Below are 27,783 nucleotides of genomic sequence, written 5' to 3' on the forward strand. Positions count from 1 at the left end.
CAGATCTTCTGCCGAAGAAATCAAACTTTTCTCTCTCTCTCTCTCTTTTTTTTTTTTTTTTTACAGCAATTGCCTCTATTCTTAGCCTCTCTGCTTTTAAACACTTGATTGGATTAACATCGCGGTTTGACAGCGACAGGTCAGAGCCACCAATAAGCGGGTGGTATGAGATCAGCTACACCGATTTAACTAAATCCGTCTGACGCCCAAAGGTGCGGTGGATCCCCGGGGATAGATGCGCTGCTACGCTGACGCCTGGGAAGGACGAAGCATCCCGCTGCTGCAGGGCAGCTCCCCGACGATGATCATAACACTGCGGGCTCTCTTCGAACAAGGGGTAAGAAAATGTAGTAGCTCTGCCTTGCTGCTGGGAGTCCTGTCCATGCCGCTGCGCTCAGCGTCTCTCTGCAGGCCCCGGGATATCTGCACAGAGGCAGGATTTAAATTAAAAAAAAAAAAAAAACGATCCGGGGTTACGAGGTATGTGCAGGGAGCATGTGTCCTGCTGCTGAGCGCGGAGTTAACGCAAATTTACCGAATGTCCTCCTTGGCACCGCTTTGGAGTCACATGCGCAGAGCATGGCACGGCCGTTGTAGCGTACAGAAATGATGCATGAGCTGTAGATGGTGCCCTCACGTTGTTCTACTATGCTGTTCAGATTTCTGCAGAGCCAATGAATGTCCTTGTCCTCAATTTAGACCCCACTCTGAACAGATTTAAAAATATGCCTTTACAGATCAGACCATTGAAAATATGACATTAAATTGAAATTAAAGGCAGGTGATGACTGTAATGTTATTAGCCTGCAAATCTAATAAGAAGTTTACTGACAGCTCTTTGATGTTATAAAGTGTCCACATAAAACGCTGTAAAACCAAATTGTCTTCTTGAACTTTTTCAAATGTTGACACAATCACAAAAGTCAATGTAGTTTATTGGGATTTGCTTTGATAGACATAAAGGTGTGGTAGGTTTTAAGAACTTTTACAAATAAAATATCAGTGCGAGATGTGCATTCGTTTATGACAGAAGAACCATTAGTCACGCAAGAAAGAAGCTTTTGTTCAGCTCAAGCCACCACATATTGGGGACCAAGAAAACATCTGGTAGAAGGTGCTCTGGAAATGGAACCAGGATTTTACTTTGTAGGCTTCATAGAAAATGCACATTACCCTCAATATACCATTCCTCTAGGAAAACATCGAGGGAGTAGTAAAATCATGGTGTGGGAATACTTTTCTTCATGATCTCTGCTAACCAGAAAAAACACTGCTAACCATTGACAGGAAGATGGAAAAGGTAAATACAGGGATACTAACAAAACCTATTGGAGGGCCTTTAATGTTACTTTGAGATCTTGCAACAGATTATTAGCTTAGTAAATATAAGCAGTTTAATGTGGAAAACCCCAAAAAGATTAGGTGACGCTCGTTGATCTTTGCTTAATCAAGAATGACTTAAGAGATAACAAGAATGGAAACATTTCCAGAACTTTCAGTACAAAAAGTGAATAACAGTGACCCAGGAACAAGCTCTAGCAAGGGACGTTAGACCACTAGATATAAAGGTGTGCATTTATAACTTACAAATATGTTCATGGGTTTGTGTGTAAGTTAGGATAGTTGAAAATACACAGTAAGCTATTCATTTATAGTGTTCACGTGTCCAATTTCACTGTCTTTGCAAGTTTCTACCTATATCATATATGATATCTGAAGTACCTCCTAGGAGCTTGAACAACACTAAACCTAACTTTATTGCATCCCATTTCATGAGTTGCAAGAAATGTAAAACCGTGCATCACTTTGAACACACCATCCTGACAGCATCATGCTGTGGGAATGCTTGTCTTCAGCAGGCGCAGAAGCTGGTCAGGGTTGACGGGAAGAGGGATGGAGTTCCAAGCAGGACATTTCTAGTCACAAACCTCTCAGAAATGGCACAAGAACTGAGGCATGATGCCGAAATTCACTTTCCAACTGGGCGATGTGCCTAAATATATAGACAGGCTGCAAAAGAACAGTTTACATAAAACATATCTATATATTAGAATGGTCCAATCAAAGGGCAGACCTAAATCTGATTGAGAATGTATGGCAAGACTTCAACATTTTTTGTTGACATTACACCATTACCCCTATCTGTGCATGAGGTATACAAGACATGAAATATTTCAATGTCCAAACATACCACAGAGACCTCAAGTTGTAATTGTGACACTTAATCCAACAATGTAGTTATTGTAGGGGGTTGAACACATAATCAAGCCACACTTTTCAGATTTTTATTTGTAAAAATGTTTTTTGAAAATCATATATTGTTTCATGCAACAATTATGCAGTGCTTTGTGTTGGTCACATACAATTTAAAGAAATTATCCTGGAGTTTGTGGGTTTAATGTATCAAATTGTCCTAAGAGTACAATGCCAGAGTTTTTCTCTGAATTGCCCAATTGGAGGACATTGACTTTCAAATACAGGTTGCAGAGGGATCAGTTTTCCCTGGAATTTCGTATTTTCAGACATGATAAACATGTTTTTGACCTCCTGACTGCTCAGTGATTCGTATCACTTCCTCCCGGGTCGTCTTTGTCAAAATTGCCTGACATATAAAAATTTGCATGCAGTGGTAATATGCAGCCTCGACTTGTAGCATAATTGGAAACAGGAAGTAACTATTCAAAGCGGAGCCAGACACAGAAAGATTAACATAACCTATCAAGAAGAGAACGGAAGTAGACCAAAACATTGTTTCATTTGCATAGATGGGCAGACGGAAGGAAGGCTGGAAGGATGGATGCATGGAGGAGGAGGCGGTGGGTGTGTCTCTGCCTGTGTGTGACGCGCTGCTGGGACGCATGCCCTGTGTGCGCATTGCGAGTTCTGGCCTGTCAGTAGCAGCCGGTTGGAAACGTAGGCAATGAAATTGGTGAGGTCACGTATTTTTAAGCCGCACGACGGGATAGACCATCCTTCAGCCGCGGCATAAACAATCGGGGAGCCGCTCCGGATCGGTTCGAAGTTCGCCGGATGGGCTTTAGAACAGGATCGATCCCTTGTTGATTTGATGACAGAGGTAAGATAAGGATTCACACCTCAGCTCCTCAGACTGCGCTGCTCATTGTTTGGGCCGTGGGGGGAGGGTCGTAAATCGTTGCGTGCATGCTGCTTCAGCCCCTTACTTTTACATTGCAGCTCCATTTATCCCCCGATTAATGATTATTCCCGCCGTTGCATGATAATATAGCTGCAGCTTTCAAATTAGCCACAGGCTATACAGTCAGCACCAACAGCGCACTCTGTCATATTACCATATGGGTGCCATTATTATCGCTGCCATAAAAATGTGCCTGTGTGCGGCGTCCAGCCGGCTTAATCTGGCTGCATCAGTTCAGTATGCATGTCTGTCTCCTGATGCAGCACTTCAGTCATTTTCCTTCAACCGACTCCATCAGGACGAAAAGGGGCTACTGCTGTCAACTTAGCTTTTACAATCAAAGTAACAGTGGGATTTATCTTGATTTCCTTTCAGGATAAAGGATTTAGAAGCAGGAGATCTCCTATTTTTATTTTATTTGCTAGGCTAATAATTCCTACGAAAAAAAGAACAGTATTTTTCAAGAATATTTATCGTTTTTAAATAGTTTCAAGCAGTAGTATTTTGTGAACAGTTATAACCTACATCATGTGCACACCGTCATTGATTCTCTCTAGGACACTTGAGCCACAAAAGGTCATTACAAAAGAAGCTTTCTCTTCAGAAGGTTGTATTGAGAGTATTAATGGAAAGTTAAGTGGAAGAAAAAAATGGAGTAGGAACAGGTGCAGAAGTGGAGTCACACAGTATATCAAATGACAATCATCCTCATAACTTTATGCATTATCGCAGTTGTGAAAGAATGCTTAGATGTAGTGTTTTGGAGGTTATTTATTTCAGGGCAGATGCAATCAAACCAGTTGGATGGAAAACTTGGCAACCTGGTCTATCAGTAGAATGGCATTTCTGTGTTAATCCCCTTTTTATTGTGTTTTGTAATATTACATTTTTTCCTAAGAAACTAAATGAGGTATTCATTAGCTGTAAGCTATAAGTGAATCAACAATAAATGAGTGCAAAGCATCACTCTGTGTTATGAATCTACATTAAGGAATTGCAAAAACAAACTTCCTCATGTTATTCTAATTTGTTAAAATGCTTATGTAAATTATGTGTTTTAGTCATTGGTTTTATTCAGCATTTTATATAAACCAAGATTTTAGTCAGTTTTAAGCATTAAATTTACAAAGCAACTTTACAGTATATTTCTGTTTTTGCAGCAAACATTTCACATGATTTACCTCCTTCCATTTCAAATTAATTTCTGGGTAAACTGAGTGGCTTGCTGCATCATGAGAGGAATTCTGTGTGTTAAAAATATGGGTATAAAATAGATAAAAAATGAGAAGTCAGAACATAAAATAAGTCTAGTAATGTAAAGCACATTATCTTGAAAAGACTTGAACCAGGGAGGCTGTGCAGGAGGCTGAAGGTTCTGCTTTTGATGTTTGCTTCATGGCAGCATGTCAAAGTTAATGGAAAGTGTTTGACGAGACATGTTTCTGCATCCACTCTGAAAAAATCCTGGACTGAAGGTGGACACTCCAGTGACCCTTTAAGCTCCCGTCACCGTCCTTTGCAGGGCCTTGTTGTATGTCATATTGCAGCTGGAGTACCAGGCTCAGATTGTGTATTCAAGAGATGTTTTAGAGCACTGATGTGACTGTTTGTGTGTGACTGACCCAAAAATGCAATCTGAAAGTGTGTAATTGATTTCAGGAGAATTTGTTGATGCAGCATGCAGCTGCTTGCATCAGTACATATGATCTCATTAATATTTACGGCTGTGAGTGTGTCTGTTGGAATTTATGGCATCTAAAGCTGCAAAGTGAGAATACCTCTTTGTAATGCTTTAATTTTGATTCCTTTCACTGACAACCGCAAAAACAAAACATCAAGCGAATTCAAGACATCACAACTCCAATAAGCCCAGCTGCTTTCCTGTCTGTATTATAAAAAGAAGCTGCATGTCTATTTTCATTTCTGTGAGGGAGGTGGATGTTATGGACGTCTTTGTGACGTTGGCGGAACAGAAGGGGAGCTGACTCACTTCGTTCTGGCAATTATTTCCCTCATATGGACTCGGTGTCGGCTGTGTGGATGAACGAGGAGGGTGGTGGCATTGTTTATGCAAGAGCTGGAGAAAATGAAAGATCTGTTTGAGCTTCTTGTAATCAAACAGTCAACGGTCTCCACTGGCACAAACCTTCGTTTTGTGTTTTAGGTGCGGCCACAGTGCCTTTGTGCAAATGCAAATGTACCTGTAAAAGACCCCGCTTGTAGAAGTGAGCTGTCTTGGGCTGCACTAAAAAAACTCAGAGGAATTATCACCATGGTTGGTTTTCCAGCGTGGCACAGTCACCTGGAGTTCTGTTACATGTGATGGAGCAGAACTCTGATTTGCTTGCTGTTCTGCCATCGCAAATGATGACATCCAATCTTTACTCCATGTGGGTTTCCAGGATTTGCTGAGAAAGGAAACTGCATTGCATCAGTGTGAAATGCAGCAGTGTCTAAACAGTTTTCTTGAGTGCAGGATTTTCTTCTTCTGTTGCTGTTTTTTGCTACTTGCCACTCACCTCAGCAACTCCTACGATATCCGTGGAATCAGTCTCGCTCTGCCGGATACTCAAACTTGTTTCCTTCTTCACAGAGGACATTTTTGGATGCACAGAAAGCAGTAATCGAAGACTTTGCCATGAACAAAAACAAGAGAGACAGAGAGTTCTACAGTGTAGACGTTGGGGATTCAACATTTACAGTACTGAAGCGATACCAGAATCTAAGACCCATCGGCTCAGGAGCACAGGGAATCGTCTGGTGAGTGGTTCAGCATCCTCCTTGTTCTGCTAACACCTATGCTGTGGAAAAAAGCTTAGTTCAGCCACTTAAAAACCGTAAAATCATGCTCTGGCCCAATCACTGATTGTACCATACAAAGTGCCAGCTCTAGCTGACAATAATGCTTTTCAAAGTGAAAAAACACACTGTTGGCTATTTTCAGTATCATAATATCAGAGAAGAAGTCGTTTAAAAGAAAACTGTATATTCTACATGTTGACATGTCTACGGTTCATTTTAGCTGCGAGAGAGAGCATGACTTTCAGCAGATACTAGGAAGCCTCAATAGTCAAGTTGTTTTTTATCCTTTAAAGCCAAAAATGTTAGAGGTATTGCCAACCTTTTTGAAATCTGTGTCAAAAGAAGAATCTAAATGTATTTTGTACCTTATGCTGAGTCTGCTGTTCAGTTTAGTTGTTGCACAAATCATGGTATTGGGTGGTAAGACCAGTCTAAGATGGCGACTCCATGAACTTTTTTTATTTTCACATTTTACAACAACTACATTGTCTCACACAAGCATGTTGACATTTAATTTCCGTATGTAATAATTGACTGTTCATATCAGTAAGACTGAAGAGAGCAGTTCTTCAGTCTTCTTAAATTAAAGTTTCTAAAGAGAAATTTGAATTGGCTTAAATTTAAATTGGTCAGTCAAACCTATACGAAAACAGTGGGAAAAAAATTGCAACAAAAATCAGAATGGTACATCTCTATGTTTTATTTCTTTGGGCATATTTGAGAGAGTAAAGGCCTTGTTGTCAGCTGTTGCCTTTTTTTGATGCATTTATCTTGCTGTCTTTGCCCTTCAGCTCTGCTTATGACCAAATCCTTGAACGAAATGTTGCCATCAAGAAGCTGAGTCGACCCTTTCAAAATCAAACCCATGCTAAGAGGGCGTACAGAGAGCTAGTCCTAATGAAATGTGTCAATCACAAAAATGTAAGTGTGCTACTATTTTAACATGCAAAATATCTGTGTCCTCTATTTCACAAGTAGATGACACAGAGAAAGCATTTTGTGTGGTCTGAGCATGTTTATATGGATGTGAAATCACAAGATAGTTATTTCTCTTGATTTCTATTCACAGATCATTGGCCTATTAAATGTATTCACGCCACAAAAATCGCTAGAAGATTTCCAAGATGTGTAAGTAAATAAAAATAGCCAGTGCAGTTACGGGAATCAGACCTTGCTGTACCTGTTGCCAAGATGACTCTCTGCCGGGATCATGAACCCTTTTCTTTTCTATCAGATACTTGGTAATGGAGCTGATGGATGCCAACCTGTGTCAAGTGATTCAAATGGAGCTGGACCATGAGAGGTTGTCGTACCTGCTCTATCAGATGTTGTGTGGCATCAAACACCTCCACGGTGCCGGGATCATACACAGGGTGAGCAGCAGCTGGCCACGAATACACAGCCTGAAGTCGGGCCAATGTTCTGAGGTGTAAAGTCCTGAGCTGGTAAACTTGCTGTGATACGTGACACTGAAGTGTAAGGGCAAGCAGTCAAATGGCATGATTACTGGATGAATATAGTCCTTTAACTACTGACAAAAGCATTTAAAAAACTCTAGGTACAATGTAAAGTAACTATTTGGTATTGTAATTATTGCTGCTAAAAATATGTATGTATAAAATGTTACCAGACCAAGCCTAAAATCAGAGTGGCCAATCTCAAATGTCAAATGACCTTGAACAAACTACAGAATTTCCTGCACATTTTGTGTAGCTGACATCAGCTGATACAGACTACTAGCCTCCAAATTGACAATGACAGGTAGATGTATCATTTTGCCATATGGATCAGTAACTAGAAGGGCACTCAGAGAGCATATCCTCTTTGAAGGCCAGGGCTGAGCCCTCACAGTTTGAAAGAAAACAGACCAGTTTTCCTGAACCAGAAACGGCATTGATTCTGTATAAGTGAGAATCTCAGCTGCGTGTCAGATACAGCCCCTTTCTAACTGATTACCCTGATTATTGACAGGATCTGAAGCCCAGTAATATAGTTGTCAAGTCTGATTGCACGCTGAAGATTTTGGATTTTGGCTTGGCTCGGACAGCAGCCACAGGCCTTCTGATGACGCCATATGTGGTTACACGCTACTACAGAGCACCAGAAGTAATCCTGGGCATGGGCTACCAGGCCAACGGTGAGTGATTAGTTTAACATATCTGTTGTCCAATGTTTCTATTTTGGGAACCGAAATGTATATACATATATATTTATTGAACTAAATCTAGCTGTAACTCGGTGATCCACTTGATGCCTGTTCTAAAAACAAAAGCTAATTGTAGGAAAATGCTCACTAACAAGCTTGTATGTGTAACTAACCTGTTGTAATGCATTCCTTACTTTTACTGACTCTGGTTAATGTGGTCCACTTCATTAGTGGACATATGGTCTGTGGGCTGCATTCTGGCAGAAATGGTTCGCCATAAAATCCTTTTCCCTGGAAGGGACTGTATCCTTCTGTCTGCTGAGTATTTCCTCTATGTTAAGAGTATTCATAAAGGCTTTATTGATTGTGTTCAATTTTTTCTTGTTTGTTTTGTAAAACTATTTGGTTTGAAATTACATAAAAATGCTAATACACAAGTCAATTCATCTCCAATTGGTAGTTGTTGGTTGCACATAAATTTTGACATGTACAAGGCCTCTAGCTTTTTTTCTCTCGTGCAGCTTGCTCATTGCTGAATGGTCTACATTTTCATCATTGCACCTTTGCCATTGTCTTTGGTTTTCTCTTACGTTATTTGTTTTTATGTAATTTTTTCTCTCTTTATCATTTATTTGCATGTTCACCTGTCTGTCTTCCTAATGTCCATCCAAAGTGGATGTGTGGTCAGTGGGCTGCATTGTGGCTGAGATGATCAGGGGGAGTGTTTTGTTCCCTGGCACTGATCGTATCCTTCCCCTCATTGATCAACATGTCATCATTTCATTATGAAGACGTCCACCACCATCATGAATGCTTCTTCTGTTATGGTTTTCTATCCATCACACTCTCCCTGACCTACATTGCTTGTGCTATTGCACCCACCTATGAAACCCTGAAGTCACCTTGAAGATCAAGGGTACTAGTGAGTGAGTGGTATCTGCTTTATTTTGTGTTGAATGCCTGTAGAGTTGCTTGAAAGTTTCTGAAACTCTTACAATTGGCCGTGTCTCTATATAAATAAGTATTTGGATGTAACAGCCAATGGTTTTTCACAAGCCCCTTAAATGTAATTCAAGTGTTCCCAATTAAAACTGGAGGAGTTGGGAGAAAAAGTCATTTGGTCATTGTAACTATTTAGGCAAAATGCATTTGATGGGGAGAATTTTGTGCATCTAAAGAACTTATAATGTTTTTTCATTATGTCCTCACTTTTAATTTGGGTTTAAAAATGAAATAATATACGGTTAATCATTACTATTAACTTTCTGCTCTTAATATTACACTGCGTGTGTTTTTCTGTATCTATATGAACTCACAGAGTTGCATTTAACTTTTTCACCTCAAAGCAAAGTTAAATGTCAAGCTGCTCTTCCGGTAGCGTGTGTTTGTGTGAGGTCTTTTCCTTTAACATTTCCACATCAGATATCGACCAGTGGAATAAGGTGATTGAGCAGCTGGGCACTCCATCTCAGGATTTTCTAATGAAACTGAATCACTCAGTGAGAACGTATGTGGAAAACAGACCACGGTACGCCGGATACAGTTTTGAGAAGCTCTTCCCAGATGTGCTCTTCCCTGCTGACTCTGATCACAACAAACTGAAAGGTATGTAACATCCTCTGTATAATACATGCAAATTTTAACCATGATTTTTCTTTATTTTTTATGAATACCATTGCACCATGTCTGCTTGTTGTATCTTGTTGCAGCAAGCCAAGCCAGAGACCTGTTATCCAAGATGCTTGTGATTGATGCGTCAAAGCGCATCTCTGTGGAAGAAGCCTTGCACCACCCATATATTAATGTTTGGTACGATCCTGCTGAAGTGGAAGCGGTGAGTGGATCTCTGGAGAGATGAGCAGAATACACAAGCGTTTGTTACATTGCATAACGTGCCATTTCTCTTCTTATACCAGGATGCCGTTCAAATCAAATTTGCTTTTCTGTTCTGGTTTTATTTTTAGCCGCCCCCAAAGATCCCAGACAGGACACTGGATGAAAGAGAGCACACTGTGGAGGAGTGGAAAGGTTAGACAACCTGGTTATCTTTCTGGCTCTGCACTTAACAAATTCACTTGTTGTTGACTTAGTTTGAAACGCATAAATAAAGATGCATCAATGTTTCTATCCCTGAAAATCCTCCAAGCAAACATTTTTTGCTTGCCTTTATCATTTAAACTTAGTTTAAAAAATACAAATAATAGTAATAATAAACAGTTAACAGTTATTTTAAGGTAAATTATATTAAAAAAAACATGACATTGGAATGGAAAACTATTTCTATCTTTGAATCTTAAGTGTATATTACCCATTTTCACAATTTTTAGTAGTGCAGTAGTAGTAATTGAGAAATAGGAGGAATTGGAAAGCGTGGCTTGCCTTTATTTCACTCAATAGAGTAGAAGCACTTCTTGCTACTAAAAGAGCAGAATATTAAGCACTGTGAAATGGGATAGAGAGCATATTTTCAAATGATTCCCCCAGTTGAATTACCCAGATTTCTGTCTGGATTTTAACTGGGACACATGCTATTCTAACAGATTTTCTTCCAGATGTCTTATATTTAGCTCCATCTATATTACCATCAACTGTCACCAGCTTCCCTCTTATCACTGAAGAAAAGCATCCCTGCAGCATAATGCTGCCACCAACATGTGTCACTGTGGGGACGGTGTGTTCAGAGTATCGAATAGTAACTCCTCCAGTTACCATGAGCCTCTTGGCTTCTTCTCTGGTTAATCCTCCCCTTAGTCAGTCTCTTAGTCTAGGTGGATGGACATATCTTGATAGGTTTAAAGTTGTAAATGCTATTTATTTTGGGATGGTGGATTAAACATTTCTCTGTTTGGCATTCATTAACCTAACCCTTCTTTAAACCTTGCCAAAACTTTATTTCCAACCTCTTGGGTTGCTCCTTGGCGGTGGTGGCTCTCATGTGAATTGTACCCTGGGGAGCCCATCATTCTGCTGTTCCACAAACAGTTGGATGTGAAAATGATTTGAGATTTCAGGGCAGGATAAAATGCAATACTGTCCCACAGAGAGCAGGTAACCTAGTATCCACATTCTCAGCAGCAAGCATGAGATCCTAATCAACACACCAGAGTTGCATAGAATCAAAAGAAAACGTTTTAAGGGCACATTTGAAATATTATCTTAATTTTGTGTGCTACCCTATCAAATGCTACCATGGCAAACTGCCCCCTTGATTTACACTACTGTTTTTTTCTGTTAAGTTATCTAACAAATCTCTGAGATATTCATATAACTGCTGTTTAACTGAGATTAAGTTACACAAGTTGATGTACAACTAAGTCAGACGACTTCTGGAGGTAATTGGTTTTACGAGATTATTGGTTCTGGGAGAAGGTAGTTAAACGCAAGTGCATGCCACACTTATGGGATTTTTATTGATAAAATAGTATGAAAACATTTCACTTCCACTGTATAATTAAACACTAATTTTATCCCAAAAATTCCAATAAGTTATATAGTATTATGTGATTGTAGCATGAGAAAATGTGAAAAAGTTGAGGGGTGTGAAAACATTTGCAAGGTATTATATGTATTAAAAAGAATAACTGGATTATTTTTTCACATTTGGACTTGTTACAAGTTCTAAGCATTTTAAAAGCCTGGTTTATGTTTTTCTACTCTGAGGAATAGGATTCTGTCTTGCATAGGAAAGACTGTGACTAAATATCAGTTTCAATCGTGCAGCAAGATGAGCTCATCTCAATGCCTGTCAGGTGATAATGACCCTCTCACTCATTTTTAGAAGGGTCACACACCAGCATGCCCAGTCCAAATTAGAATGTGATGTTGTTTTGGGATGAGCAGTATGTTATGCACCCCAACCTTAGGTAAAAGACTTGATGTTCCTGAATATACCCATTGACAATTTCCATTAAACCACTGAGCTTACCTTGACCCTTTGCTGCACTTTTTGTTTTCCAGAGCTAATTTATAAGGAAGTGATCGAATGGGAGGAACGAACAAAAAATGGAGTGATCAGAGGTCAACCCACTGCTTTAGGTGAGTAATCCCTATAACATGGGTTAGTTAAAATATGGGAGATTTAAAGTAGATGCACAACCATGTTAACTATGTAAACTTATGTCATTGAGATTAAATATTTGGCAAAGATTCCTTATTTTGCAATTATATCAAACCAAGAATAATGTGCTGTGCAGCCCCAAGGTAAATGTAAAATTTTACAATGACACTGCCTAATATATATTTATTTTGATACAACACAAGAAAGGGATTCTTTCTTCTTCAAAACTGCCACAGCTGATAAATATTGGTAGTTGTTTGGTGTATTTTAAGAACAGGACTTTAAGCTCTTTTTATTCTTTCCAGTTGTGTTTGAGCCACGATTTCCACTCTGAAAGAAGAACATGCAGCTCTGCTGAAAGCTGCAGAATTTTGTCACATTAGTCTCTGCAGCTGAGTTAAGCATGGTTTTATGGTTGTGCTGAGGAATGCAGAATCTTTTTTTGTTTTTACAGCATTTTATAAAGGCACGCTTTTTATTTTTGAAGATTTATTCAGTTAAATAAGTGCAATAAATTGTGGTATAATTATGAATGAAGTAATTTCACCAGTTTTTGCTCATTGTAACATAACCTACTTATGAGAAAATAGCTGGAAATGAAAACATTTGTAACATTTTTTTTATGGTTTTATGAATTTTTAAAAGACCGTAACACTTTTAAGTCAATTTTTTTATTTTCTTTATGTTCTAAATTTTGCAAAATTTACAATTTTACATTTAGATGTTTAGCTGCTATGGTCCCCCTCTATAGTCTGAGCTCATCAGAAAATGGCAGTGCTCTTTATATTTCAGTGAAACCTATGCGTTTGCCTGTTTTTCGCAGCACAGGTGCAGCAGTGATCGACAGTCCTCCTCAGCCCACATCTTCCTCCTCCTCCTCGGCCAACGATGTCTCCTCCATGTCTACAGAGCCGACCGATCCCGGCAGTGACCCCGCTTTGGGCTCGGAGACAGACAGCAGCTTGGACAGCCACACCTCCCTCAGTGCGCTGGCCTGCTGCAGATAACTACACAAGCACACATCTACTGTACATGTTCAAAACAAACCTTTCCTCATGAGCGTGTGTGTATGTGTGATGGGAGAGTGTTAAGGTAATTGTTAGTTTATAGAGTTGAGGATTTGATGTACAGTTTGTTCTTTGTCCCTCCCATCCCTCTACCTGACCTGTTCTGCTGTAAATTATTGTGGTTTGAATAAGGTGATATCATGATTACTGTATTTTTGCTGCAAGAGGCAAAATGCGAAAATGTTTTGATGTGAAACTGTGATGTATGTTATGGGAAGGATATGAGTGTACTTTATCTACTGCTGTTTTTTTTTTGTTTTTTTTACTTACTACTGCAGTCAAAAACCATAATGTATTGACTGGAATATCATGTTGAATATATTTTTTGCTTTTTTGTGAACTTTGGAAGGAACATATATCAGTTCTCTCAGACAGTAGTTTATAGCACATTTCATCTTGAACTGTAATGATGCAAATGAATGATTTTATTTTCAAGCTGTTACTAAGTTTTCTTGTAGAAAACAGATCTTGGTGTGTCCAAGTTAATATATTACTTTTTACAAACCTGTCTCAGTGTGTGTATCTGAACATTCTGATGACAGGGTTTTATTTTTTACTATAAAATAGTATAATTATAATTTTTCCTTATTTGCAGACATAAATGTAATTTGTAAGTGAAATGTCGTTAGATGGGAAGAAGGGGTGAATGTAGAGCAAAAAAAAAACTGATTTATAAGGAGCAGGGAAGTGCTTGAACCCTTGACTTGAAATTTTGATTAAAAATTCAACCTCAAGAACAATTACTTTGTATGTGTGAGGGCAGGGGATAATTCATTTTAATAGCATTGATACCAATATTAGTACTTGCTCTTTTCCCAATATTTATAAATGTTTCATCTTCTGAAAATCTAAAGGAAAGGGACTTGTTACCCTGAACCATCAGGTGACTCTATGAGCTGTTCTACTAAGTCAGTTAAACAGAAGCACAGTTCTCTAGGACAAATTAGATGCTCTTGCTCATTAACTTGAATAAGTAAAGCATCATAAAACAACTTCAGGTATGTGTATATTAAAGGCATTGTTAAGGGTACATATAAATGGTCCGTTTGTGATTTGGTTAACAATTATTTCTTAATGGCAGATGTACTCATTTTGTGTTTTTCTCAAATTTTCAATGTAAGATTGTGCAGCTCTGACACTAATTTAATTGGTGGCTGCTTCTATAGCATCTGCACATTGTTACCAGACAATAAATTTGTCCAAATCTGTAATGTCTTCAATGACTAGAGTAGGGTACTATAATTTAAGACATCAGAAACTAAGTCCAAATACGTCACTCCACCCTTTTCCGTATAAAGTGCCCTTACTCAGTTCAGTGGTTCTCAGATTCTCCTCAGTTCCATGACTTCATACCATTAACCACTCAGACACTTTCATTTTTAAATATACAATATAGTGGTACATATTGACTGAAAACAAAAGCTAAGAAGATTTTATTTTGTTTCACATTATTTATTTCAAGCTAGAAGACATCTAGTACATAATGTACATCGGATTTGGGGATATTCATATCCATTTTGTTTCTGTTTTAAGTAATATAGTTTTTGAACTAGTGTAGCCAGAGATCTGTCTGCATTTGACTGAAGATGAGTTTTCTGAGCATCATAAAGTGCTTCTTTTCCAATCTCTGCCATGGTGAGCTCTGGATATGTTTCATGGCTCAGATTCTCAATGGCTCCAGCTTTTAACCCTTTAGTACCATCTCCCTAAATGCACTTTGTAGATTATGAGAGTCGTCCTGAGTCATCTGTTCTTTCATTACAAGTCAGGCACTACCTTCAGTAAGATTTTACTCACATTTGGGTGCATCTCAATAAATTAATTGACTTTGAAAAGTTAATTTATTTGAGTAACTGATTTTAAAATGTGAATCCAATGTGAACATGCAAAGTCATATATTTCAAGCATTCATTTCTATTCATTTTGAACTGCTTAAAGCTTTAATAACTCACATTTTCTATAAAATTAAATTATTTTAGACACATTTTTAAAAAGGTTTTCATAGAGAAATTGTCATTTTGTCTGACTGATGACAAGCTTTCATTCAGGAAAGTTGAGTGGAAGAAATGGTTCAGTAGAAAAAGATGAAGAACCAAAACACAGCCTTGGGAGGTAGTATTCATGCACAAGGAACACAAGTCATGTATTGAGTCCATATATTGCATAATAACAGGCAGTTTCAGTATGCAGAAATTTTCCTATTAAACATTCTTCTTATTGTCATATGTAATATAACATTTTTTGACAATGTGAATTTTGGGTTTGCGTGAGCCGTTATCAAATATATCAGAAATGAACACTTGAAATACTGCATATTTCTCTGTGTTTAATGAGTTTAAAGTTTTGAATAGAATTACCCTTTTGGTGATATTATAATTTATTGTGATGCACTAGGATATTGTTTAAAAGGCAATGCTGCCAAAACAGTCCTTCACAACTTCTCTTAGCATTAGTGCAGGTACATTTTGAAGAAACAAAAAATGCTATCTAGTACCTATTGTATGATGTAGCAGTCTACTTAGAGTTCGACAAACACTGTCAACAAAGCCATCCTCAAGTGGCATGATTTTTCGAAAGGTTAGCTGAGTGGCTTTTGACCTATAAATCTGAAATCACCCAACTAAGAAAGTTACTGTTAAAGTCTTACATTTTTCTTTCATTCGAAGTCAAGATGAAACAGGACTTAAAATTGTATGGATGGTAATGCTACAGCACTTTAGGATTCCTTGTCATTCAGGCAGAAATTTAGACTGTATTCTTGAGATATATTTTATGGAATGACAAAATTCATTCTTGGTCCAGGGAAGTTCTTGTTTGGCACCAGTACTGGTCCGCATAGGCACATGACAGCCATACTGAAGTGGAAAACATGGCTATCAGCATTGCACTAGAGGTAAGTTTTCTAAAAAGCTTTGAGACTGGTTGGTCCTCCCAGTAACTGAGTGCCTGCAGGACCAAATAAAGGCAGTTTGGTCAGGTCTAGTTGGTCCTTGCTGCTCCTGTTGTTAGATCTCCAAAAGTCTTAAAGAATTCCTCCATTTCTCTCTGGAGGAGAATGTTTCGGTTTTCTGCATCCTGATGTGCCCGCTCTGAATTCCTGAGTCGGATCTCCAACATGTGACACTTCTTCCTCTCCTGGTCCAGGTCCTCTTCGAGGCGGCTTACCTGGCACTGGTATTTCGAACAGGACTCCTCCAGCCTCAAAGGAGAGAGAAAGATGCATTATTAATTTAGCAAATTTGATGATATTTGAGTAAGTCAGTATAAATTGATAAGTCTTACTTGCGAATGCGGGTTTCATAGTTCACTTTCTGTGTTTTCAGCTCCTGCTTTAGTTGGGTCAGCTTGTTTGGGATTTCTTCATTTGTTCCTGCAACTTCCTCATCATTTGTACCATTTCTCACCTCAGTGTTTCTCTCTTCATCTTGTTCTAGCTTTGTTGACTTATTGCTTCCTTCTGTGTCCAACAGCGAGATCTTAAAGGGTGTCCAGATAGACGAAGTGTCAGCAGGCAGGCTTAGGCTGGAAGGAGCTACATTGTCATAGGCAGAGAGTCTGTGAGATTTGTGGAGAACTCTGTGAGAGTGGGATGTTTGAGGGGATTCTAGGTCATAGTCTCTTTGTGTGTCCTTGAGTTGTAGAGTGGTTTCTTTAAGAGACTGGGTTGAATCCTTAAGAGACAATGTAGAGTCTTTCACTCTTTCACCGGACGAGGTCGTGCGTCTATGTGCTCGGAGGGATGACAGACCATTCATCAGCCAGTTGCTCCCACCAGATGCCGACACGTCCCCTGCTGAGCCTCCCATTTTCCCCTTTGACCCTCCAGAGACTACATTGCCCTTGAAGGAGCACCTCCATGAAGGTAGAGCTTTGGCCTGTTTGCTTGGGCTAACAGCAACTTCGCTTTCCCCTTCAGTTTTGATATTTTCTTTTTCATCTGCTTTTTCATTCAGTGTGTTTACATCATTGCCCTTAGACTGGCTGTTCTCATCCTTCTCACATGCAAGAGGATTTGATGTAGGCAGCTCACTGTCCATCAAAACACTGGAAGGTGTGTGGTTTTCTTTGAGATTTGTAGAGTTTACACTTGTAGTATTTGGTAGGTCAGTTTCTTCTTGTGAAACCCATTGTACTTTGGATCGTTTGAGCTCATGTTGGGGTGGGAGAGATTTGATGTCAGTTTTGGAATCCTCATTTGGGTATAGTCGCAAGTGTTCACTGATCAGGACAGTCATCAAATGTTGCACTTGGGAACTTCCTAGATACATTAGAAAATATCAATACTTGAGACATGTAGTGAGCATTAAATGGAAGGTGTTAAAGAGATACAAATTGGCTTTCACATATCAGGCATCACATTATGACCAACTTCCTAAACCTTTTGTTGCAAAAACAGTCCTGACACCTCAGGTGTAGTCTTTGATCACTACTTACAATAATGTGGTTTGGCTGCCCATACACCTATTGCCAGTTCACCACAAGTTGTTTGTCTCTTGGACAACATTTGTTGCTAGCACATCAACTTTGAGTACAAAATATGTGCCCACCCAATAACAGGTGCCATAAAGAACAGATAATTATGCAACCTGCCAGTGGTCATAATGGTAAGCCGGATTTGTGTAGCTTATGCTAAATAATCTCCAACCTTCCATCATTGTAACAGGATCCTCCACTCTTGGCCGAAGAATATTAGGTCCAAAAACGGTGGCCAAGTTCTGAACGCTCATCTTATTGTCAATGGACTGCAACTGAACCTCATCCAAAAACCTGAAAAGATAACCAGAAGAACAGCAGTATATAGCATTAGTTAATGTTTGCTGTATGCAACTGTTAATCAACACACCAAAACTGCTTATTAGCTAACCACAATATTTTAGCTATTGATAAATAACCAATCAAGAATACTCTGATGTCTTTTGTGCGTGACATCAGAGTATATATAGCTGCAACAGTAAGCACAATGGCATAGGCCTATATTTGAATCATAGCTGTACAATGCAGTTTGTAACAGCTGTTGCATGGTTGGCTAATTTTAGTAGCAACCTAGACATTTGTAGATTACCTCACCAGTGTTTTATAAGGAAAGCTAGCATGCTAATTTTACCATTTTAACTCACATCTGAATGTAAGCTGCAGATAACATAGAAGGTGATAGCAGTGATTAGCTACTGTTAGCTAACATACTGTTTGAAGCTTTCAGTTCAAAACTAGCATAACAGCTAAGGTGAGTAACGTCTTTTGTATAAGCTAGTTTCTGTTTGTATGTTTGCTGATGTTAACATTTTTTAAAATATAACTTATAGATCCCTTATGTGGCTCAAAGCTTTAAAATGATGAATTCTGGACTTAGTTTTTCAACAAAACCTGAGTCTTTTTGTGATTGGTATTATAGCCTACACCAAGTGGCTGGCAGAATCAAAATTATTTCAGAAATGTTAAGGCCATTGTTTCTGCTACAGCTATTGAAAGAAGGGTTGAGTTATGTGGTTGGTGTGTGTGGGCTCAGCCTGTTATTTAGTGATTCAGAAGACAGAATAGACATCATGAAGTCAATGATGTCCTCTGGTGACAATGATGTGGGTGTGAATGAAAGTAATTTCTCAGATTTCTAAATCATAAAGTGGCAACAAGACTATTGCAATCACAACAAAATACTTTCACAGATGCATAAGTTAAACTTACTTGCAGATGTATTTCAAGAGGTTGTAGTTGACCTGAGGGAGGGATTTCACCTGTTTACTTAGTTCTGTGATGGCCTTTAACAAAAGAATCAACCAAATGACATGTTCATGTCCAGGAAAACGTTGAAACAATAAGATGAAAAGAGTTCAAATGAGAATTGTACCGTTTCTTTGTCCTTGCTAAGAAGCTGAGCACAGGATAGAAACTGTGTGTATTTGGAGAATGGGATTATAGGCTCTGGCAGCTCTCGTATGTACAGCTTTAACAGTGATGCCACTGTGTGGACGTCTGTGGAACTGTAGGGGGAAAATGGTGTACATTTTAAAATAACAACTAACATGCATAATGGAATAACATGTTGTACGCATAATATGACCCCTTCTGCTCTCTCACCTGTCGAAAACAGGGATTTTGCCACGGTCAAAAACATCCTGCAGTTCTCGAACATGATTGGTCTGCCCAGGTGCTCTGAAAAGACCCTCCTCCTTGAGTCCTTGTTCACGTATAAAGCTCGCACACATTTCGACTAAAACGGGGACCACTCGCTGAGGGCCACACTGTGACTCATATGACATTATCGCCTGTAGATGCTGACCGAAAACACCTGCAGTCACACAACACAAAAAACTAAGCTAATAGATTTATATTTTCTGTTATGCGCACTCCAAAAGAGTGTTGTTTAGTGGATTAATAGAAATGTGTGTTGATGTAATCACACCTCCACCAAGTGGAGCCCAGATGGCTCTGCGTATGGCTCTGACCCATTCTTCCATGTCACTCTGTGAGTTGGCCATTAGCAGGAATGATTCATGACCTGTGTTACTACGATCCTTTTCTCCAGCTCCCCCTGAAAACACAGATTAGAGGGAATAAAAAAGATAAAATGGGATACAGTTCCTAACACTTTTTATGTCTCTTGGACATTTTATCACACTTCCACCACTCACTCCATTTTTGGGATTTTATGTAAAAGACTAATACTAAGTTATCAGTCAATCAATAATTATCAGTACCAGTGTTTTCAATAACCTTTGAAAACCAAGTGCCCATGTAAAGTACAAAGCATGGCATGAGCTCAGTCTCTTTCTTGTTAGTTCAGTCAGCAGGAGATCATCCTGTTTGACATTTCGCTTTGGCATTTGTTTTATCTCACGACAGCTTTGACTTCCCTTTAAGTGCCTTTGTGAACATAAAGGACTACCTAACTTTGGAAAGAAAATAAAACAAAATTTGGAATACAGGCATAAAAATTTTTTATTAGTGGTACGGCAGGCCAACATATGCTTTCGGGAATTGGATTTTTACATATGATTATGTGCACTTATTGTTATGCCCTGCATTGCGGTTTATAGTGTGCTTTGTGTGTAGGGGAACCAACCTAGAAAGGGTTGTGTTCCCTGGAGACAGCAGCAGCTACTGCATCATGCCTCTCACTCAGTTCTTTCTGTCCAGGAATCTGCCCTCTGTATTTTCTCACTCTACTATCTCCATAATACAAACACTGGCTGCATTTCCTATATTAAAATTGGGTGGGATTTTGCAAATATAAACCCACATTTTACAAATTACTTTCTAAGCATAATTTCTGTGCTTTTGTATGCAATTTACCAAAATCACATAGAAAAGCGTGTGGTTTTCATGCCACTGTGAGGCAATCTGAAACCTACACTTAGTGGAAGGTTGTGAATTATTGGGGAAAGGTAGGAAAGGTGCACTTTGACAGTAAGAATCTTGCAAAGAAACACCATTAAAGGAATATTTATTTCAAGTTCATGTACGAACCAAAAGCATACCTGTGTAAAGACATAAAAAAAGGCATCAGCTAATATGTGGAAAAGATCCAAAGGTCTTGCAAGGCATCTGTTGTTTTAGTCCAGTGTTAAGTGAAACGAATAATAGGAAAGAACTACAAATATTTAGAATTAGAAATATCATTTACACAGTTTAAAAATAATTTTGTTTTGCAAATTAGCTGCAATGCAGTTTGAAAAAAATGCCCATGTGTAGCTTACCTTACCATATCTATTCATAAAGCAGTTAAAAATACATATGGTAGACCATAGTGCTGCACAAAAGGTAAAACACAAGACAGAGACCATGAAAATTTAAATTTTAAAAATACTATCAATTTTGTTATGTTTTCAAATAGGGTTAAAATACATTGACTGAAGGAGCATGGCATGTAGTGCAAAGCATTTTGGGGTGCTCTGGACTTGATAAAGTACTACACAAGGACAGGCTGTTTACCATTTGTCTTATGTGCAAAGAAAATTTGATCCACCACTTTGGGGCCACAAAAAAAAACTAAAGCAAAGTTATCAGAGCAGGAGCAATATCGCAATGAGTTAATATATATTTTAAAAATCTCCAGAGCTTTGGTCAAGACAGAATCTCTGCAAATTAAGATTCACCAGCATCACCTGGTCAGCTGAGAAATGGCCTGGATGACTTAGAAATCATTGAGCAAATCATGAATACCTCTGTAAACATAAATGACCAGAGGTATTCTGGTCATTTCAGAATTATTACTGGTGACAAGAATATGATTTGCTGTGTATTAAGTGGGATAATTTATACTAGGTACAAATGTCATACCAACAATGACCATCTACTGTGGCTGTCAAAAACAAACCACATTCATGTTTCAGAGGAATAGATTAAGTAGCCGGCAATACAAATAAACACATTCTACACATTTCAGTACCTTTTGCAATAGCAATAACAACTGAAACCGTGGTTTCTTCATATGAATGTGGAATTTTAGATGTTTTTGAAATAAAGTCAAATCCCGCATAAAATCTTAAAACAAATATCTCTATTTATATTTTAAAATGTGTTTTGAACAATAATTATGAAAAATGATAGTTGGAATCCTTGTTCAAGTATCCCTTAAATAAGGATTACTGTACAACTTTACACAACAGACATGGTACTCTGCCAACTCACCTGGAACAATTTCAAAAAGATGGCGACCTGGCTCATCTTGATGGGCTGAGACCTCATTGACCTGACTGCCCTGAAGAGGAATGCAGCCCTGTAGGAGAAATGAAACAGCAGTGAGATAGAGGGAAAGACAAGCAGAGGGGTAGACTTGAATGTGAAGTGCATGTTAAACATTGTGGAGTAGTGAGCATACAGGATGCTGGGCAACTGTCCAACAGCGAGAGGTAATTGAGATTAAAGCAAGAATGACTCAGGGGAACTTCTCTTCATCTACTTATCCCTGGGGTGGTTCCGGATGTACCGTAAGATGGCTAAAAGTCAGCCTCTTATATGACAAACCAGTTTCTTAAAGCATTACTAATGAATAGGTCTTAACATAATACAAAACACTGTATGTAACATTTTAAATCAAAATCAAGCTGTTGTATTACTTTGGATGAGCATGTACACTCTTAAGCTACTTGTTTGTTATAGGACTTGCTAAGTCTTTTGTAGTATTCTTTTCTAGGATCCACACTGCATGATGGGTCCCCTACCATGCTTCCATGGCAAGCATGGTTTTCTTTTGAGGTGGAATATTGTTTTTGACAAATAAGTCTTTTGATATTGTTGCTCAATTTCTGTTTTTTATCAAACCGTAGCACATCTTTGAAAAGGGATTTGGAGTTGTTGTTGCCAAAGCTTGATGTTTTGTTTGGAAGATAAAACCTTTTTTTTTCCAACCATGTTTCTTAGCTCAGACGATGGGGAACACGTAACATTTTACTAAAAAAAGGCACTTTAATTGTGGTGTATCATGTTTGTACCCACTGCATGTGATTTTTTTGTTGTTGGTATTATCACCTGTGCCTTGCTTTCATCTTGGTCTTTGTAAAAGTACAGAGCTTCAGACCTCAGGACAAACCATCGCAGCTGCCAGTTTTTCATGATACTTCTCTGCCTCTTCAGCCAGCCTGCCTTCAAGGGTTTCTCTTGATCCTGAGGAGAGCAAGGCCTGGAGAGTCGAGACAATTCTCCAAGCACCATGCTCTTGGATCGTGCTGCATGGACACAAACATTGAGGTAACATTGAGGTATTAAGATAATCAGAATTACAATAAGGACACAGTACCCTGAGGAAATTGTCATCCCATTTGAACTTTTTCACTTTTTATAGAATAAGTTAAATCAAGTCAGTTCTATTTCGCATAGCCCATTGTAGCAACAAGGCAGATAAAATTCTTAACACGCTAAAAAACATAACACAATAAACAAACAAAAAGGAAATGTCACATTAATGAAAAAATAAAGAAAAGTAATAAATGAGAAAATTGATGTTCTCTCTTTATTAAACAAAGGCAACTCTAAACAAATGGGATTTTAGCCTTGATTTAAAGGACCTTTGTGTTTCTCAGTTGGTAGAGTTGTGTAATTTTCTCTACATTTGTTTTAAATGGACATAGCGTTGGTACTGGATATACAACCACAAAGTTCAATGCCTTTTGTTTGGAATTGATCTGATAAACCAACACAGAGTAGCATATAACTGTGCAGTGAATGAAAACATTTTTTTCAAATAAAATCTTGCTGGGGTATCTGGACAATGCCAGATACCACACCTTTAACTGAAATCCAGGCTTTACATGTTTTGTAGATTTTATTTGTTTCCTTCAAATACCAATAAACAAGCTTGGAGTTGCACCACTGCAGACAGGACACCTCTGCTTTGGATCATATTGTTCTTCACATGGCACAGAGTAATTACAAGTATGGATTATATATTAGCATCTATATGCCGAATCTCTAGAGCAAAAAGCAGTGCCAGTGTAATAATCCCCAGGGAGTCATGGAGAGACATAAGCAGAATGCAGTGGGAGAGGGAAAGAAAAACGGGAGGAATCAATGGCGTCTTTTTTTGCTTTTAATTGCATCCTGCATTCTGCTGAGGACAGCAGGGAAGGTATCTGTAAGGGCCTGGACAGAAATCTCTCTTTCCATTTCTCCCTCCTGCCTCATCCAGTCTCGTATATCAGCTCTGTGTTTGGACTTCAGTTTCTCCTCTTTCTGGATGTCCTTTCTTTTTGCAGTGTCATACATGCTGAGAGGAGAGAAGACTGTAACGTTCACAGAGCAGTCATTAGTAAAACTGTATGCTGACATCAGAAGCAGGCGGAGCATGACCTATATTTATAGCAGACATGGCCACATCTTGGACATCTTCATTACAGCGACAGAAAATCTAAAGGAGGAACTGATTTTTCACAATCAGTGAATACATCATAGTGAACTGCAAGTTCATATGAAAGTGTGAGTTTATATGAACACTCTTCAGTGTGGAAGATTTTGCAGAAGAAGGAAAACTCCAAAGTTAGTTATTTTCATCATGAGTGAGGTGTGTGTGAAAGATAGATTGCAGTGATAATTTCTTTTTTTTGTCTATTTTATTGATTTTTTTAGTGTTTTTCATCTTACAAATTACAAATCTGTCTGCGGTTTTGGGTATGGAAATGGGTCATCTGCCATGGATCTGACTTCAGCAGCATGCTCGATTAGTGAATTTAAAATCTTCAAGGGTTTTCATTTTTAGCCAGATGAAAAGTAAAGATACTTTAATGGAAATGCCAGGAGGAAGGGCAACAACTACAAGCCACTCCACTTAAAACAGCATGCATGAATGATCCAGGAACCACCTGCAGTGAAGACCACACCAAGTATCTATACTCTGCTTCATTACAACTTCTGAGGCAGGAGCTGTTCATCTGATTTACAGCTTCCATATCCATCTCTGCACATTCACACTGGCCTGCTTTTTCCATTTGTTCGCATACATGGATTTTCCTCTGCATTAGAGGAACTATGTTTGACAGTCAGCTGTTGTGATTTTAGAGGAGGAAGAGAGTCAAGAGTTGCTCCGATCTAGAATTTGTCACCTGTTAAGAGCTGCAACCAACCAGCTGGGGTACACCCTGAAAAACACATAGGATGTGCAGGGCATTGTTGAAGGCTGCCAGCAGCCATGTTTACTACAACCCATGTACAGCAAAATCAAATTTGATGGGTAATAATTTAATCAATTGTGGGAGACATGACAGATTAGATCACCCCTGTAGTAGAGCATATTAACTATTACTGAATACTGGGAAAAACTGAAGGTTCAAGGACTTTGGAAAATAAAATTAAATAAAACTCTGCAAATTACAGTTTACAATGATGACCTAGGATGCAAACTAGCATAGTGTGCAGATTTAACTATAGTATTGAAGCACTCACACTGATGCCTTTATCAATGAAAGCACTAACAGCCGGGAATATTATAAAGACATAACAGATGGAGCTTTGCAGAGACAGTGAGAGGAAGACATGAGAAAGCAGGAGTGACAGAGAGAGTAAAAGGAAGAGAAAAGGAGGAGGGATTGTGCTTACCCCGGCGTGCCTGTTTTATCTTGGGGCTCAGCATGGTTACCGTTGCTGTGCTGCTCCCTCTCACAGAGACATGACTGCATCCCTCACACACTAACCCTCACACACAAACACACTTAGCGCCTCTTGCAGTTGCCTCACCCTGTTACTCCTCATCCTCTCCCGGCATCTCACTCTGATTTCATACTGATACATGCAATCACTCACGCATACACACTTACAGGCACTTAAGCATGCACTCTCCTCTCCCTCCTCTCTTCTCGTTTCTCTGATTCCGTCTCTGTCCCACTGCCCTGATGTGCCGTTGTTCTCCCATACCTAAAGCCCAACCCACTGCCTCTCTTTTCGCTCCCTATCGGTTTCTCCGCCTTTTGCCGCACACTTGCAGTATCAGTTTCTCACCTTCTATAAATATGTCCGACTATGTGTCCTCTATCTTGTCACCTATTTCTTAATTTTGCTCCAGTCTGTTTCATAGCCTCTGCTCCCTGTAATCTGTCCATGGAGATTTGGTCTGATGCTTGCCTGAAGTAAAACCTCAGATCAATATATTTATATTAATGGGCAACGTTCTCAGCAGTAAATGTTGCAGAACCAGTAGACATGGCATTGTTCTCACTGACCACTTTGCATTCTCTGTACTACTTCAGTATAAGGCAATGCTATCTGAATGATGGATTTTTTCAGGTGAAAGTTGTTATTTCACCAAATTTTCATTGAGAGAAAAACTCAATGAAAAACTAAATTTCACACTGAAAACAGCTCAAACTTGCAAGTATTTAGCTTTTTTTTTCAAAACCAATTAAGCCTATATAAGGAATGCAAAGACTTTAAAACAGTTCTGTATCCCATACTTTTTCAGTAAACCATTCAAAAGATCTCAGGGGACATAAACCTTCTCCAAATCAACAAAGCACTTGTAGATCTGACAACCAAGCTCCCTTGACATCACTGCCTGAAATGGACCAGCGCTGTTGCTCATCTTGTCAATTGATGGACACAGTAAGAAGAAGGATCTTCAGATGGGAAATTAAATAGTTAGATTGTCACAAAACAAACAAAATACATAAAAAAGTGACTCAGCAAGACAAAACTATGGTTATGTTTGGCAAAAATAAAAATTTAATTTAGATTTAGGTTGAGAACTGGCTTTAGTTATGTTACGTATTTTTATCAAAACCAACATGAACTAAGTATTTCAGTCCTCGCTGCTCTTTGAGCTCCTACTTTTCTTTTCTCTATGTTTTAGTCTTTACCTTTCATTTGCATACCATACATCATCTAGGCAGTCAAAAATTCAATTATTAGCTTGATTTCAAATAGAACGAGGCAAAAAGGTTATCCATAAATAAATTTTGTTTTGTAGAACAGACATTTCCACAAACATTGTTTGTAATTTATTTTTTTGTATAAAATATTTCTGTGCAACTGTATCATCAATTGAACATGAAAAGAGGGCTACTCAGTTTTGGTAGGAGATGTGCTCTGTACATCACTGACAGCCAGGACCCTGACTCATTCAGGATGAGGTTTACAGTCTGACAAAAACTGCTACACTTCTCAGGCGCTCTGTAGTCTGTGTGGTCGGAGCCACAACACTCAGGGGAGTGATGTTCTTGTTTCTTTCTGGTTTGCTGTCAATGGATGTGTTAAAATGTTTAAATGTTTTTCATCAGGCTGGCACACAAAATGCAGCACATAGAAGCTATTAGCACAAAAAGCTTTCTAAGGCTTCAGCACTTTGTAGTTATTAAAGACAAATTACCAATCACACTAATTAAAGGCTTTAGAGAGGAGTAAAAGCAAATTAGTACTAATACAACTATTGTGAAGTAATTGCCATTGATTTTAGCAGATAGGCTAAAGCAACAAAAATCCTTACCTGACATAATTATTTACAAAACCAAACTAATCTCTGTGCCTCACCTGATTGTTGTTTTGAATTTTTTCGGATCTGAAGAGTTCTGGATGACTTCATGACACTGAGCTCGTCTGTACAGTTATGTCCTTTTCAAATGTCGCCATTTCTGAAGCCACGACAAAAACACATGCAAATCCATTAGTCTCGGGGCCCAAATAATGTCATTTCCAACATTGTGTTTCTCCAGCCTATAAACAAGCTACAACTCAAACTCAAATGATGTTCACACAGAGAAAGAAGCACTATAGTCGCCATAATTAACACAAATAACACGTGGCTAAGGAATGCTGATGTGAATAGACTCTAGCAGAAGGAAGTAGAGACGATCATGCGAGGATTACTTGCCATGTCAGTTCGGCTGGGTTTCCCAGACAACTCCTATTCTTAAGAAAGGCTCTGTTTGCAGCTCAAGATTGCTCACATAGTTCTAGGTAGCCTCTTTCATTGGAGTTACCCATCTGTATATATAAAAAACTAAAAAGAAAATCTAAACGTGAAATGCTCTCCTACAGTGTTCCTGCACTGAATCATCCACAGAGGAAGTGAGCTGCGCTGATGGAGAAGTGAAAACTGATGACTTGAAAGAAAATTACATAATGGGTTTCTCCC

The 27,783-nt window shown here is 38.7% G+C and overlaps 2 protein-coding genes across 7 annotated transcripts; one reads left to right on the plus strand and one right to left on the minus strand.

Annotated features, from left to right (window-relative positions):
* Positions 1 to 137: 137 nt before the first annotated feature.
* Positions 138 to 13,969, plus strand: mapk8a (mitogen-activated protein kinase 8a). Of its 4 annotated transcripts, none has more exons than XM_028006428.1 (12): positions 138 to 337; positions 5,751 to 5,917; positions 6,751 to 6,880; positions 7,029 to 7,087; positions 7,194 to 7,332; positions 7,931 to 8,096; positions 8,337 to 8,408; positions 9,528 to 9,710; positions 9,815 to 9,939; positions 10,070 to 10,133; positions 12,063 to 12,140; positions 12,991 to 13,969. In XM_028006428.1, the coding sequence occupies exons 1-12, from the start codon at positions 236 to 238 to the stop codon at positions 13,167 to 13,169; spliced, it is 1,464 nt and encodes a 487-aa protein (XP_027862229.1). In that variant the 5' UTR covers positions 138 to 235; the 3' UTR covers positions 13,170 to 13,969. The 4 variants fall into 4 exon arrangements, with proteins under 4 accessions (XP_027862229.1, XP_027862230.1, XP_027862232.1 ...); XM_028006429.1 differs by lacking the exon at positions 8,337 to 8,408 and adding an exon at positions 8,779 to 8,850; XM_028006431.1 differs by having other exon boundaries at positions 12,986 to 13,159.
* Positions 13,970 to 14,660: 691 nt separating this feature from the next.
* arhgap22a (Rho GTPase activating protein 22a) lies at positions 14,661 to 27,715 on the minus strand. Of its 3 annotated transcripts, XM_028006424.1 has the most exons (11): positions 27,520 to 27,715; positions 27,180 to 27,280; positions 22,698 to 22,894; positions 21,858 to 21,945; positions 19,630 to 19,758; positions 19,305 to 19,515; positions 19,075 to 19,207; positions 18,912 to 18,985; positions 17,875 to 17,996; positions 16,512 to 17,487; positions 14,661 to 16,428 (listed from the first exon to the last, which is right to left on the minus strand). In XM_028006424.1, the coding sequence occupies exons 2-11, from the start codon at positions 27,229 to 27,231 to the stop codon at positions 16,209 to 16,211; spliced, it is 2,202 nt and encodes a 733-aa protein (XP_027862225.1). In that variant the 5' UTR covers positions 27,232 to 27,280; positions 27,520 to 27,715; the 3' UTR covers positions 14,661 to 16,208. The 3 variants fall into 3 exon arrangements, with proteins under 3 accessions (XP_027862225.1, XP_027862226.1, XP_027862227.1); XM_028006425.1 differs by lacking the exon at positions 27,520 to 27,715 and having other exon boundaries at positions 27,180 to 27,418; XM_028006426.1 differs by lacking the exons at positions 27,180 to 27,280; positions 27,520 to 27,715 and adding an exon at positions 25,257 to 26,045.
* Between the last annotated feature and the right edge of the window lie 68 nt (positions 27,716 to 27,783).

Source organism: Xiphophorus couchianus, chromosome 22 (genome assembly GCF_001444195.1).
Source record: "Xiphophorus couchianus chromosome 22, X_couchianus-1.0, whole genome shotgun sequence".
Classification (NCBI taxonomy): Eukaryota; Metazoa; Chordata; class Actinopteri; order Cyprinodontiformes; family Poeciliidae; genus Xiphophorus; species Xiphophorus couchianus.